This window comes from Oncorhynchus keta, chromosome 1 (assembly GCF_023373465.1).
Source record: "Oncorhynchus keta strain PuntledgeMale-10-30-2019 chromosome 1, Oket_V2, whole genome shotgun sequence".
Classification (NCBI taxonomy): Eukaryota; Metazoa; Chordata; class Actinopteri; order Salmoniformes; family Salmonidae; genus Oncorhynchus; species Oncorhynchus keta.
Window position 1 is genome coordinate 33,910,001 of NC_068421.1, and position 14,370 is coordinate 33,924,370.

The following is a 14,370-nucleotide window of genomic DNA, read 5'->3' on the forward strand; positions in this document are numbered from 1 at the left end:
TATTGCTTTTGTCACAGAGACTTATTTTACTTATCTTCCAAATGTTAAAACAGGAGTGGCCAATCTTCCTCCTGGAGAGTTACTGGGTAACCTAGTACCCAATACATTTTTGTTCCAGCTCTGATCTAACACACCTTTAACACATCTTGGCGTTGATTAGCCGAATCAGGTGTGTTAGAGCAGGGCTGGAACAAGACAACATAGGCTACCCAGTAGCTCTACAGGAGGATATTGTCATTTGCAGATTATAAATAATTTGCAGATAAAATAATGTTAAAAGGTTCATTATAAGTATAAATTTTAAACATACTGGTGATGATCTTAAAAGGAGTGTCTACCAAACACTTTCATTCAAAATAATTTTAATTTTTACCTTTATTTAACCAGGCAAGTCAGTTAAGAACATATTCTTATTTCCAATGACGGCCTGGGAACAGTGCCTGTTCAGGGGCAGAACAACAGATTTGTACCTTGTCAGCTCGGGGGTTTGAACAACCTTCCGGTTACTAGTCCAACGCTCTAACCACTAGGCTACGCTGCCGCCCCAAGCGGAAAATATGCTGCTCCCTTATTCCTCCATTGTGATTACAGTACAATTAATCAATCATCATAACTTCTCAGAGGCCTGGGAAGAGGTAGAAGTGCTTTGTTAGAGTGGCTCTGTCTTTGGTCGGCATCTGTCGGGGGAAATCTTCAAAGCGTCCCATGACCTGTATGGAAGAAAATACAAATATGTTATTGTGGCACAAAGTAAATCAAAGCTGATCAATCATTCTATACAGTGCAATGAGGAAAGAACAATGTTATCTGTTCTTTTTCCAGATACTTGCCTTCCTGAACAATTCTTCTATATGATCATCACAGGCATAGGTGTTGAATGTCTCCATGATGCGTTGGACAAAAAAGGTGCCCATCTTTGGATCTCTGTAGGACACAGTATCTGAAAGCGAAGGGAATGTAATGAGGGTTTACTCACATTGATTTACAAACAATATAATGCCTGAGAATGTGTTAATATGACACACTAACCTGGTGTGCAGGACAGGAGGGAGATGAAGTCCTTCTCTTTGTGCTCCCTCCTAAATGAGTCACTCTCTAACCCCAGGTCAAGGCTGGACCCAGGCACTGCGTCACTGACCCAAACAGACCCATCCTTGCCTGAAACAACATGCAATTCCTCTTTAATTTGGAGATGTTGCCTGTACAAAAGGTTTACATACATTTAGGAAATGTGTATTTTTATGAAAGAATCACCTCCCCTGCAGGCCTGAATGAGGATGACTTTGGGTTTGTTAATCAGTGCTTTGCAGTTCTCTGTGTTCAGGTGTGTGAAGATGTTGTTGATGGGGAAGATGTCAAGATTAGGGTCCCCTTTCTTGTAATGGACACCCATGATGGCTCCCAGCTCCCCGTGAGACATCATCACCACGAAGACGCTGTCTGACAATAAGTGCTCCTCACGTTTAGAGAACGCTTTCACAGCCTCGTCCATCTCCTGCAAGAGCATACTGTCAGTCACAGAGGAGAAAAACCATAGACTAAGGAAACATGTAAACACTCTTCTAGAAGCAGGAGAGATGTTTCCTCCCTCTGTTTACCTGTCCAGACAGGTTTCTGTGTTTCACCACATCATATCCCAGATCCCTGAGAAGCCTCTCCACGTTCTCCTCGTCCTTCTCTGCCCCTCGTCTCAGCATGTTCTTATCATCAAACTCCACGTTGTTTATGAGCAGGGCCAGACGCTTCCGACCAGACTTATCCATTGGAGGGTAAATCTTATCGAGCAAAGTAATGACAGGTGCAAAGGTTATTTAACAGTAATATAGCCTAGCAACAATTCTACTCAGTCAAAATATGTGTGGAAATTGGTCCCAATTTACAAGTCATGCTAAAACCACTGTGTAATAACAGTGTAGGTACACATTGTTACACAGTTATTGCAGTTTGTGAAATTACAAGTTGAAACTTTGACTATACTTTCACGCCTAGATTATTATTATTATTATATATATATATATATATATATATATATATATATATATATATATATATATATATATATATATATATATATATATGTGTATGTATATATATGTATGTATGTATGTATGTATGTATGTATGTATGTATGTATGTATATATATGTATGTATGTATATGTATGTATATATATATGTATATATATATGTATGTATGTATGTATGTATGTATGTATGTATATATGTATATATGTATGTATGTATGTATGTATATGTATGTATGTATGTATGTATATATATATATGTATGTATATATATATATGTATGTATATATGTATGTATATATATATATGTATGTATATATATATATGTATGTATATATGTATGTATATATATATATGTATGTATATATATATATGTATGTATATATATATATATTATATATATATATGTATGTGTATATATATATATATAATATATATATATATATAATATATATATATATATATATATATATATGTATGTATGTATGTATATATATGTATGTATATATATGTATATATGTATGTATGTATGTATATATATGTATGTATGTATGTATATATATATATATATATATATATATATATATATATATATATATATATATATATATATATATATATATATTTTTTTTTTTTTTAAGACTTTAGAGTAACTGTGTTTCCTAAACTATGACACCGGTAACTCAAGGGGTTCATAAGAAAGCTTACTGGTCTAATAGGATAACTATAAACTCAGAAGCTAATTCTTTTGGGGCACTCAGAAAACCGATACATGTACACTGATCTATCCTTTGACAACGAAGTAGAGCTCAAACCTCGCTACCCTTCCTCTGAAGAATGTCCTTCTTAAAGTAATTTGTGCTGGGGATGAGGACAGAGGACACTGGCTGCTCCTCCTGCTGTGATAACTGGGGCGATGATGGTGCTGCAGGGAAAATACAGCATGTTACATTACATTTACAGTATCTGTTAAGTTCTTACTAACTCTTATCAAGTCTAAGAGAAGGTTGGCACTGTGACAGACTTAACTGAATGGTGTATCAGTTTCACTCACTGGGGGCCAGACCCATTTTGTCATAAAGTCCAGGATCTCTCTCCTGAACTCTGGCAATCATCTTCTCACTGGCTTTGCTCCCTTTCTTCCGCACCATATCGATAAGGCATCGTGCCTGCTCTGCCCTAGTGCTGTTCTCCTCCGTCACCGATTCTGTCTCTTCATCGTTCAGCACCTTGTCCTCCAAAAGGTAATCCAGGAGCTGCTTGATCACTGGCTTCGTCACACTGTCTATGAATGTCTTCCGAGCCTTGGAGAGCAACTTGTCTGGTGAAAGTAAATAGGATTTAATCAGAGCTACAATTTAGTCATTGTTGGAGCGATGTCTAAGTCTTATGCATCTGCTTTATAATTGAGCATACAGTGTATTCTAAATTTCAATTCATCCTTTAAAGGGACAATCTGCAGCTCGAACAATAACAAAGAGGACACCCCGCCACTGATTTGGTAAACAACTGAGGGATGGGGCTGGAGAAACGTAACCACTCTCAAACTCATGGACAGAGCTATGGATGCGAAGACTGACCATCCATGATATCAACATGATAGTTTAACCATGATTTGAGGCTATACAGTGTTTGTTTACAATTACATTGTTTACAAACAAATGAATAAACCAAGCTTATATTTTGATGAGTATAATGGTTGAACTAAGCTCATGAGTCATCTATAGTTTTTTTAATCAATGTGTATATCATTCATTTAAAGTCTAACAATTGATGTAGCAACTTCAGTTTGTCTCTTTAATGATGCATGTTTTTTAATAATATTTTGGTTCGTGTTTTACTTGGGGTGTGTTCGTAAATTCATTCTGGAGTTCCGGAGTGCGTTCAGACTGCGCTCTGGACGTTCGTTAATATCAGAGCGTTGTCAGATTGTCCGTTTGTAAACTCAGAGCGTTTCGATCTGGCCGAGGAGTAGGGTTGATCCGAGCGTTCTGACCTCACAATGGCAGTCAAGCACCCTAGCTAACTGGCTAAAGTTAGTTAGCTTGCCGATGTTTACTGACTCCCGCCATATTCAAAGCATGTTGAGCGTTCGTTATTCTAAATAAAACGAGAGCGCTCTGTAATCAGTTATTCTGCACTCTGGCAGACACAAAACGAGACACACACACACACACACACACACACACACACACACATTCATTGTTATCAAATCAACTGCTCCAGATATAAAAAACGGGGGATAGACCGTGTATTTTGCCTGCACCAGTCAGTCTTGAGTTGGAAGCCTATAGCGAAAGTGAAAGTATGCATGCTGTCGAAGTGGAAAAAAATTGCCCAGAATTCCAACAGAAATATTGCAATATTCGTAATATTTATATTTGTCAGAGTAATACCATAAATACCATGTTTGTTAAAAACAAATTGTACCGAAGCAAAACAGCCGATCATGTTTGTACATATACGTTTTTATTATTTACCTGCCATTCCTTAGATGAGGTGGATGAAGCTATTCTCTTCTTTCTGCTAGCTATTTCGCATAGAATAAAGATATGCCTATTTTGCATTGAATAAAGATATGCCTATTTCGCATAGAATAAAGATATGCCTAGGCGTTCTCTTGATGATACTCGATCATCCCACATGCTTTTCAACCTAGACTACTGGAGTCATAAAAAGTCTTAGCAACTTCCCGTATATTTTATACAGTAACCTGATTGGCTGGCTTGGTGCATATATACATAACAGGTTTGTTGGACTGTGATGTGCATTTAAAAATATGTTGTATTTTTCAGATTTACAATAAAGGAAATGTGCATTTCTATACTGTAGCTTCCAAAATATGTTTTTACAATTGAGGAGTGCCAGGATGGCTTCAATACAGCGCAAGTCATCCAGGGTTTATACACATAATTTGTCAGGACCCAGTGGTCAGGACAGCTGAGTCCCTGCGCAGCTTCCCGAAAACTGACATCAATACTTTATTATATAGCTACTTACTATGAATGTGATATGTGGTTGTCCATATCTAGCTGCCTGAAGATTCATACACTAACTGTAAATCGCTCTGAATAAGAACCCCTTATAAAATGAATAACATTTGAATAATTTCCCATTTGAAGGAATATAGTGTTGCACAGGACTGTCTGTATACCTGAAATGGTCTCCAGAGCGCGCTATTGGATATCGACTAACGAGGAAGAAGGGTGACTACGTAAACAAACTGGTCTGTCAGACGGGTGGGTAGCAGATGGTGCCAATTGGCTGCATAAAAAACGACATATATCTACACTCAATAATCTTTCTGAAAAGGTAATGAGTCGCAGAATGTCGTTAGCTAACGAAATTGTTTGTCAATTTTTTGGGGTCTGGAATTACTGTCACCCTAGCTAGCTAACGTCAACTGCAAACTAGCTAGCTAGCTAATGTTAGCTTCTAGTAGTGAGCCAAACCCTAGTTCGATGCATCTCTACTCTGCTAAGGACCCAGTGGTCAGGTGTGTGCATTGTAGAATACTTAATTATGGTATTTTTGTAGCTAAGTTTACTGTTAATATTTAGCTTCCAGAAGAAGCTTAGATAGCTTTGACATGTCATTGTGTCGCGTTTTTCGTGAATTTAGAGCTAGCTAATGTTAGCAAGCTAGTTAGAGTTTAGCTAAGCCAATTACATTGCATTACATCGTAGTAGGGTTAGTTATACGAATATTTGGTAGTAAAGTAGCTAACTAGCGTGTTTATAAATCAGGATGGCTAGCTACTAATAACGTTGTAATGTAACGTTGTAATGTGGCTTCAAACAAAGTCAAGTGTAGGGCAGCTACACTATTGGGATTTGACACAGCTAGAAGGCCATAAACATTTTCACCAGTGTTTGTGGTCATCCATTAAATTCCTCCTGTGTTGATTTTCGTATCATGCATTCCCAATGTGAGTCGGGAGTCAAAATCATCAGGGATAGGCAGATTCTTAGGGGTTCAAACTCTTGTCAGATTTCCAGTGTTGACCGTAATGTTACGGTGGTAAAGGTGTAAACACTGCCATATGAAATCATATTTTGCTACGCACAGGAATTCACTAAGATTTTCAGTGTGTGTATTGAAATGTGTCTTTACGCTAGCTACCTCTATTAAACATACATTTTTTATGAAATACCTCAACCTGAATGTGGCCCATAGTGTGTAGGCATTCAACTTTGTCAAAGTCCTGATAAATAAAAAATAGCCATCAAGTTTGATGTAGGCCTACTTCTGACTGTGGATCTTTCTACCATTCAGTCTTGTCATTTTCCTGTTATTCCCAGCCGTATCCACGCTAGCCGTGAGGGATGAGCCACCGGTCAGAACGTCGTGGGATCCATGTGGACCAGTCAGAGCTGCTGTGTACGAAGGGATGTGGTTTCTATGGCAACACGGCCTGGCAGGGCCTCTGCTCCAAGTGCTGGCGGGAGGAGTACCAACAAACCAGACACAAACAGATCCAGGAGGACCATGCACTGGCAGAGAGGTGTGGTTGTCTATCTGAGAACTTGTTTTGCATCAACCCCCAGCTGCTGGGTGGAGGTAGCACTCGATTTTAAATCTAGGAGCCCGGTGGCAAACACTGAATGCCCTGCATAAAATTGAGGGGTGCAGTCGAAAACAAAACAATGACTAAATGCAGCTGTAACTTTTGATCATTGGTAAAAAAAAAAATGTAAAAAAATTAACAGCCATTTTCACAGAAGCAAATGGAACAGTGTCATGATTTTTCACTTTTTGATCTCTGACATTTTTTTCTGTGTGTCGGAAGTATTGATCATGTGGTAGTAACAGCAATCAATGCCTGTTCTGTGTCCCAGGTTACAGAAGGAGGAGGAGGCAGCGTATGCTAACAACCACCAGGGGGCAGCCCAGCCCCAGCCTGCCATCGCACCCTTCAGCAAGTTTGAAGAGAGGAAAACCAAGGAGAAGTCACGTAAAGTCAACACAATGACTAAGTTTTTCACTCCCTCAACAAAGACACCGCCCAAGAAAGGTAGGGTCCAAGTCTTTGAGATAGGGTTTATAGTGTTTTCTCTACCATTACTTGAGGTATGAGCAGATCCAAACCAAAACTACCTTCCCTCTGCATAATATTGGTGTACAGTTCCTCTTTCCCCTCTCTTTCAGCATTCTGCTCCACTACTAACACTCTCTCCCCCCAGTCACTGTGGAGGAGGTCACATGGGGCATCCAGCTAGAATTCCTTAGATTTTCAACCTCTCCCTGACTCAGTCTAATACCTATAGTGCCTTCAGAAAGGATTCATACCCTTTGACTTATTCCACATTTTGCTGTGTTACAGCCTGAATTCAACATTTATTAAATATGTTTTTTCTTACCCATCTACACACAATACCCCATAATGATAAAGTGAAAAACATATTTTCAATGTATTGATAATGAAATAGAGAAGTATCTCATTTACATAAGTATTCACACCCCTGAGTCAATACATTTTAGAATCACCTTTGGCAGCGATTACAGAGACTTTCTGGGTAAGTCTCTAAGAGCTTTGCACACCTAGATTGTACAATATTTGCCCTTTTTTTTTTTTTTTTAAGTTCTTCAAGCTCTGTCAAATTGGTTGTTGATCATCACTAGACAACCATTTTCAAATCTTGCCATAGATTTTCAAGCAGATTTAAGTAAACTATAACTCGACCACTCAGGAACATTCACTGTCTTCTTGGTGTGCATCTCCATTGTAGATTTGTTCTTGTGTTTTAGGTTATTGTCCTGCTGAAAGGTGAATTAATCTCCCAGTGTCTGGTGGAAAGCAGACTGAACCAGGTTTTCCTATAGGATTTTATCTGTGCTTAGCTCCATTCCTTTTCTTTTTTTATTCTGACAACCCAGTCTTTAACGATTACAAGCATACCTATAACATGATGCAGCCACCACTATGCTTAAAAATATGGAGAGTGGTACTCAGTAATGTGTTGCATTGGATTTGCCCCTACCAGTTTTACTTCAGTGCCATGATGCATGTTTTTGAATATTTTTAGTCTATACAGGCTTCTGTCTTTTCACTCTGTCATTTAGGTTAGTATTGTGGAGTAACTACAATGTTGTTGAGCCATCTTCAGTTTTCTCCTGTCACAGCATTTAAATGGTGAAATCCCTGAGCGATTTCCTTTGACTCCGGCAACTGAGATAGGAAGGACACCTGTATCTTTGTAGTGACTGGGTGTATTGATACACCATCCAAAGTGTAATTAACTTCACAATGTTCAAAGGTATATTCAATGTTTTTTTTTTTTACCTATCTACCAGTAGGTGCCTTTCTTTGCGAGGCATTGGAAAACCTCCCTGGTCGTTGTGTTTGATTCTGTGTTTGAAATGCATTGCTCGACTGAGTGATCTACAAATAATTGTATGTTTGGGGTAATATCATCTTAAACACTATTATTGCACACAAAGTGAGTTTATGCAACTTATTATGTGACATGTTAAGCAAATTTCTACTTATTTAAGCTTGGCATAACAAAGGGGTTGAATACTTAATGACTCAAGACATTTCAGCTTTTCATTTGTAATTCATTTGTAAAATTTTCAAAAACATAATTCCACTTTGAAATGATGGGTTATTGTGTGTAGGCCAGTGACAAAAGATTTTACATTCAGGCTGTAACACAACAAAATGTGTAAAAAGTCAAGGGGTGTGAATACTTTCTGAAGGCACTGTACATGTTTCAAGCAAACTACCATTGTCCCTGTGCCCAAGAACGACAAGGTAACCTGTCTAAATGTATATTGCCCTGTAGATGCGAACGACTCACAATACCATCATTAAACCAGCATTAAGTTGGCAGACGACACAACGGTGGTAGGCCTGATGACTGCTTGGCATCTGACCGCAAGGCGCTACAGAGAGTAGTGCGTACAGCCCAGTACGTCACTTGGGGCCGAGCTCCCTGCCATCTAGGACCTCTATACCAGGCGGTGTCAGAGGAAGGCCCAAAACATTGTCAGACTCCAGCCACAGGTCCCACAGTTGACCGTGCAAGTCAGAAAAAACAAGCAATGAGGTCAAACAATTGTCTGTACAGCTCTGAGACAGGATTGTGTCGAGGCACAGATCTGGGGAAGGCTACCAAAACATTTCTGCAACGTTGAAGGTGTCCCAGAACACAGTGGCCTCCATCATTCTTACATGGAAGAAGTGTGGAACCACCAAGACTCTTCCTAGAGCTGGCCGCCCAGCCAAACTGGGAAATCAGTGAGAAGGGCCTTGGTCAGGGAGGTGATCAAGAAGCCCTAATGGTCACTCTGACAGAGCTCTATAGTTCCTCTGTGGAGATGGGAGAACCTTCCAGAAGGACAACCGTCTGAATACTTTATACTCTTTTATTCGTTATTCACTGTGTATTTATTCCTCGTCACTATTTACATTTTTTATTTTTTTTAAATCATATTTTTTTTAACTGTGTTTTTGGAAAAGGACCCGTAACTAAGCATTTCGCTGTTAGTCTACACCTGTTGTCTATGTGACAAATAAAAATAGATTTTAAGACCAAATCCCAAGGCAAACCTAATTACATTCATCTGTGAGGCCATATAGAGGAGATCAAATCACCACGCCTTAACCCTTAGCCTACAATTTTCACGCCTCTGCGGAAATCTAATTAACATACAAAAAAAATCCCCATCAAAATCCATCTGTTTTAAGCTAGAGATATATATTGGTGAAAAGGTAGCAGAGCTTGAGCAGTATTTGTCAGACATGAGACATCTTGAAAATTGGTCTTCTCACAAACGTCTGTAGCGTAAAAATAAAAACAATCTAATCTCAGATATATGGCAGACACTTCAGAATAAACTTCCTTTTGATTTTTTGGGGGGGGACTGTTGTTCCATGTAGTGAATCTGTTACTCAATGTGTTTCTATTGGCTAATAGCAGTAATGTTGAATTTTAAAATTAAAATAAAAAAGATGCCTTTTAAGGGTAAAATCAATACACTAAATAGTTGTTGGTATGACCATCTTAAAACAAGTCTACGTGTTAGTTTAGAACCCTTCCCCCGGCTTAGACTCTAGAGGGCTGTTCAGATAATACAGGACAAGCCATGGTTGATGTAATTCATGTTGAACCATTTATTTGATACGTAGCAAAAACTAGCGAAACACAAATTGCAGAAGGATGTTGTGTGAAATCACAACTCTGCAAGCTGTGCTGGTCAAGGATGGGATGAATAGAAAGCCACCCTTGTTTTTCTGTACTTTATATCAAGCACCTAAGGAATATTATACATACACAGGTATATCAATCCCTCCATTATAAACTCAGCAAAAAAAGAAACGTCCCTTTTTCAGGACCCTTTCTTTCAAAGATAATGTGTAAAAATCAAAATAACTTAACAGATCTTCATTGTAAAGGGTTTAAACACTGTTTCCCATGCTTGTTCAATGAACCATAAACAATAATTAATGAGCATGCACGTTCTGCACGTCTGGGACCTGTTGGATCGGAGGGTGAGTGCTAGGGCCATTCCCCCAGAAATGTCCAGGAACTTGCAGGTGCCTTGGTGGAAGAGTGGGGTAACATCTCGCAGCAAGAACTGGCAAATCTGTTGCAGTCCACGAGGAGGAGATGCATTGCAGTACTTAATGCAGCTGGTGGCCACACCAGATACTGACTGTTACTTTTATTTTGTCCCCCCCACCCCCCCTTTGTTCAGGGACACATTATTCCATTTATGTTAGTCACATGTCTGTGGAACTTGTTCAGTTTATGTCTTGTTGAATCTTGTTATGTTCATACTAATATTTACAAATGTTAGGTTTGCTGAAAATAAACGCAGTTGACAGTGAGAGGATGTCTCTTTTTTTCGCTGAGTTTACGTATCCTCCCCCCTCCCAGAATCCGTCCCTGGCGAGGCCCTGTCGACCCCCAGCCCCTCAGTGAGCCGCAAGCCCTTAGAGACGGACCGCACCACACGAGAGTTCATCGACTTCCTCAAGACACTGAAACCTGGCAGGGAGATCTTCAAACAGTGCCGAGCCTTCACAGAGAGCATGGCCTACAAGAGGGTGAGTAGTACACCACAATACCATAAGGGGCTTCTGAATGTGGAGAGCCTGACGGGAGTTACCTCTATTCATTCACCCCTCCAGCTTTTGTTTGGACCATTTCACTTCCTCGTCGTAGAAGAAGGAAGACAAAGACAAACGCTGAGGTTACTCTAGAGCATTGAGTGAATAACCAAATGAACTCGCCCTTGAAATGAATGAAAAATGTACGACAATCCCTTCATGCTAATAGTGAGCTTGTTCCCCAGGACCTGGGTGCTGATGAGCTGTCTGAGTGTGTTCAAGACTTCTACCAGAACCTTTCAGATCGCCTGCACACACACTTCAAAGGTACACCTTTCCTTTCCTCACCTCTACTACTCTAATACTGGAACATTAAGGATATCTTGAAGTAGGGGCTTGATGATAAAGTTGCTGGTGACAATGAAGAAGGAACACACTTTTCTTTCAGAGAGCTCTCCTATAGGTAGGCCTTGAATGACTCACATTTGCTGTTTTCCCATCTATCCGTGTTGATTCCAGGGTCGTCCGAGCGCGTAGAGAGTGTGATGGACGAGGTAGAGAGGTACATGATGACACGTCTCTACGAGGAGTTCTTCTGTCCTGAGACCACAGACGATGAGAAGAAAGACCTGGCCATTCAAAAGAGAATCAGGTAAAGACATTGAAACAGATATGGTACTGAGTTTAAGTATTAAAGCTGCTGTATGCCTCCTTGTGCATCTGTTCACTAAAGTGGGTGGGGGTGGCTGGGTTGCAGGGCCTTGCATTGGGTCACCATTGAGATGCTGTGTGTCCCTGTGGATGAGGAGATTCCAGAGGTGTCTGATAACGTGGTCAAAGCCATCACAGGTCAGACTTACAATGTATTCATTTGTTTTTAGTTTTTTACAAAGAGACAAACATTGAATGAACATGCATGTGATGTAGAATGTTATCATAGCACATTAACTACCACTGTGTTCCACCCTGACCTCCTGTAGACGTGATCGAGATGGACTCGAAGCGTGTGCCCAGGGACAAGCTGACCTGCATCACACGCTGCAGTAAGCACATCTTCAATGCCATCAATACCACCAAGAAGGAGGCGGCATCTGCTGATGACTTCCTGCCCACCCTCATCTACATCGTCCTGAAGGCCAACCCTCCGCGACTGCAGTCCAACATCCAGTACATCACCCGCTTCTGTAACCCTAGCCGCCTCATGAGCGGAGAAGACGGATACTACTTTACCAACCTGGTGAGAGGGCTGTGTCGACAAAGCAAACAGACAGACGAGCTGTACCAAACAAACTCAATTTACAATGTATTTTCTGATTCCCCTAATTCCCCTCTGTCTCTCTCTTCTCTCTCTGCAGTGCTGTGCGGTGGCCTTCATAGAGAAGCTGGATGGCCAGTCTCTGAACCTGAGCGTTGAGGAGTTTGAGCTCTACATGTCAGGCCAGGCGTCTCCCCAGCGTCCCCAGGCTGCCACCTCCCCCGCCTGTAGTGCTGCTTTCAGCCAGATGAACGAGAGTCTGGACCTATTGACGGGGCTGGGCGTGAGGCAGGAACGCGTCATGGAGGGGGCTCGCCGCCTGGAGAGTGACCTCATCGACTGGAGGGATGGGGTAGAGCACAAAGTGCAGGATGTGATGGAGAGGTTCCCCCTGGAAATGCACCCCACCGCTCCCCCCACCGCCTCTTCTGCCATAGATGCTGACAACGTGGAAAACGACCACCTACCTTCTCCTCTCCAACCCCAGTTGTTTGCCGGCTGACCCCCCTTCCTCTTTGGACTTGTTACTCTCTCTCTCCACCATGGAAAGTGTCTCCTGTCCTTATGCACATATAGGTTCCTTCTAATGGATCCAAGAAATATAACTCCAACCCTCCCCATTGTATGCACACTTAAAATAGATGCTTGCAGTCGCCTGAACCCCAGTACTCCGAAATAGCCAACTTTCTCGGTCTGTCTTCCCCACTGATTGGTAAGAGGACAAGATGAATTGCAGGCATATTACCTTCATCCATGGTCATGAATGAAAGGAGATGAGGAAAGGAAGCTTTAAGAGTATTGGGGCACAGATCATTGATCTTTCCCTCCTTTGTCCCCTATATTACTCCTCCTGACTGAATCCAAGTCAGAGTACAGAAGCCCAAGCGAGAGGGATCTGTTGGGGTCACGTGAGTGTATGTGACCACGACCAAATTTCCCCTGAAGATGTCTATAAATAAGTATGTGTGTGTGTGTGTGTGTGTGTGTGTGTGTGTGTGTGTAGTTTCATTTCCCTGCCAAACCTGTTCAGTCATGCGCTTAGTTTGAGGAAGTTATTTTATTTTTCTATTGTTCAGGCTATAGTCTTCTGAGAGGGGATAATGATCTTTAACCTATTCAAATGGCAAGATTGATACTGTAGCTCAAAGTTTACATTTTGTCTGTAAGAAATACGTGATTTGCAATTCAGAATATAGGAGATACTAACAGTCACTTCTCTCTTGTTTGGCCTTGTTTGACTGCTGAACAGCTGCTTCTTCAGAAGAACAGAGAAAGGGTGCATATTTAGAATGGTTATATCTAAGAAGAGTACTTTTAGTAAGGTCTTTATATTATTTTACAGTGGTGTATATTATTTGTACAAATGTATTGGAGGTAAATGTTGCCAAACAGAATAGCCATAACAATGTTGATCTCAGCTCCATGTAGTAACCATTCATTCTGGATCAGATGGATATATGAAGGAAGAGTAGACATTGAGTTGAATGAGTAGTATCTTTGATACAACAGAAAGGTCCATTTACATACTACCTAATATATTTTCTGTTCTTTTATCATGTTTCATTTTATTACATTTGTAACTATCAGAACAGTGTACAAATGCTGGCCAAATCCTGGTTGCCAAAATCCATTCAATCCAATTTAAAAACTAACTGAAATAACTAGGCATTGGATAGCACACACCAATCAATGAGCAGGTATTTTTTAAAGGAATGTTTAAAAAAAAAAGTATATATCTCACACACACACACACACACACATCTGTACCACCTTGTAGGTTTGTTTTTGTATGTTGAAGGAGTAACTCAACATTGTCTTGTATTTTAATGTAACTTATTGAGACCGTTTTGTTTTATAGTGTCCATATGGGTTTGTGTTGATGAATAAAATAACTCAAAAGCTGTTCTGTGTCTAGAAGGCTTTGTCACCACTGTAACATGACTATCTATGGTAAGTAGAGAAAGCAAAGGTGTGTTTGCAATGCACACAGTGTACAAAACATTAAGAACACCTGCTCTTTCCATGACTAAATGACCAG

At 40.3% G+C, this 14,370-nt stretch overlaps 2 protein-coding genes across 5 annotated transcripts; one reads left to right on the top strand and one right to left on the bottom strand.

Moving 5' to 3' along the window:
• Positions 1 to 345: 345 nt before the first annotated feature.
• LOC118378924 (caspase a-like) lies at positions 346 to 4,711 on the bottom strand. Its single transcript, XM_035765952.2, has 8 exons — positions 4,503 to 4,711; positions 3,077 to 3,343; positions 2,838 to 2,947; positions 1,599 to 1,775; positions 1,255 to 1,495; positions 1,030 to 1,158; positions 831 to 940; positions 346 to 710 (listed from the first exon to the last, which is right to left on the bottom strand). The coding sequence occupies exons 1-8, from the start codon at positions 4,507 to 4,509 to the stop codon at positions 618 to 620; spliced, it is 1,134 nt and encodes a 377-aa protein (XP_035621845.1). The 5' UTR covers positions 4,510 to 4,711; the 3' UTR covers positions 346 to 617.
• Positions 4,712 to 5,067: 356 nt separating this feature from the next.
• Positions 5,068 to 14,234, top strand: LOC118378565 (rab5 GDP/GTP exchange factor-like). 4 transcript variants are annotated; one of them, XM_035765647.2, is made up of 9 exons: positions 5,068 to 5,261; positions 6,324 to 6,526; positions 6,861 to 7,036; positions 10,905 to 11,074; positions 11,323 to 11,404; positions 11,597 to 11,729; positions 11,811 to 11,926; positions 12,058 to 12,314; positions 12,433 to 14,234. In XM_035765647.2, the coding sequence occupies exons 2-9, from the start codon at positions 6,348 to 6,350 to the stop codon at positions 12,832 to 12,834; spliced, it is 1,515 nt and encodes a 504-aa protein (XP_035621540.1). In that variant the 5' UTR covers positions 5,068 to 5,261; positions 6,324 to 6,347; the 3' UTR covers positions 12,835 to 14,234. The 4 variants fall into 4 exon arrangements, with proteins under 4 accessions (XP_035621540.1, XP_035621474.1, XP_035621740.1 ...); XM_035765581.2 differs by having other exon boundaries at positions 5,070 to 5,334; XM_035765847.2 differs by having other exon boundaries at positions 5,076 to 5,334; positions 11,835 to 11,926.
• Positions 14,235 to 14,370: the final 136 nt, after the last annotated feature.

What these genes read in the sequence shown, in the direction of transcription:
- LOC118378924 (XM_035765952.2), bottom strand. An exon ending in ACAGAAACCTGTCTGGACAG is followed by an intron (nt 1,496 to 1,598) that starts GTAAACAGAGGG and finishes ATGCTCTTGCAG; the next exon opens with GAGATGGACGAGGCTGTGAA. An exon ending in TAGAAGAATTGTTCAGGAAG is followed by an intron (nt 711 to 830) that starts GCAAGTATCTGG and finishes TCTTCCATACAG; the next exon opens with GTCATGGGACGCTTTGAAGA.
- LOC118378565 (XM_035765647.2), top strand. Translation starts at nt 6,348, where the DNA reads ATGAGCCACCGGTCAGAACGTCGTGGGATCCATGTGGACCAGTCAGAG. An exon ending in GACCATGCACTGGCAGAGAG is followed by an intron (nt 6,527 to 6,860) that starts GTGTGGTTGTCT and finishes TCTGTGTCCCAG; the next exon opens with GTTACAGAAGGAGGAGGAGG. An exon ending in AGAGCATGGCCTACAAGAGG is followed by an intron (nt 11,075 to 11,322) that starts GTGAGTAGTACA and finishes CTTGTTCCCCAG; the next exon opens with GACCTGGGTGCTGATGAGCT.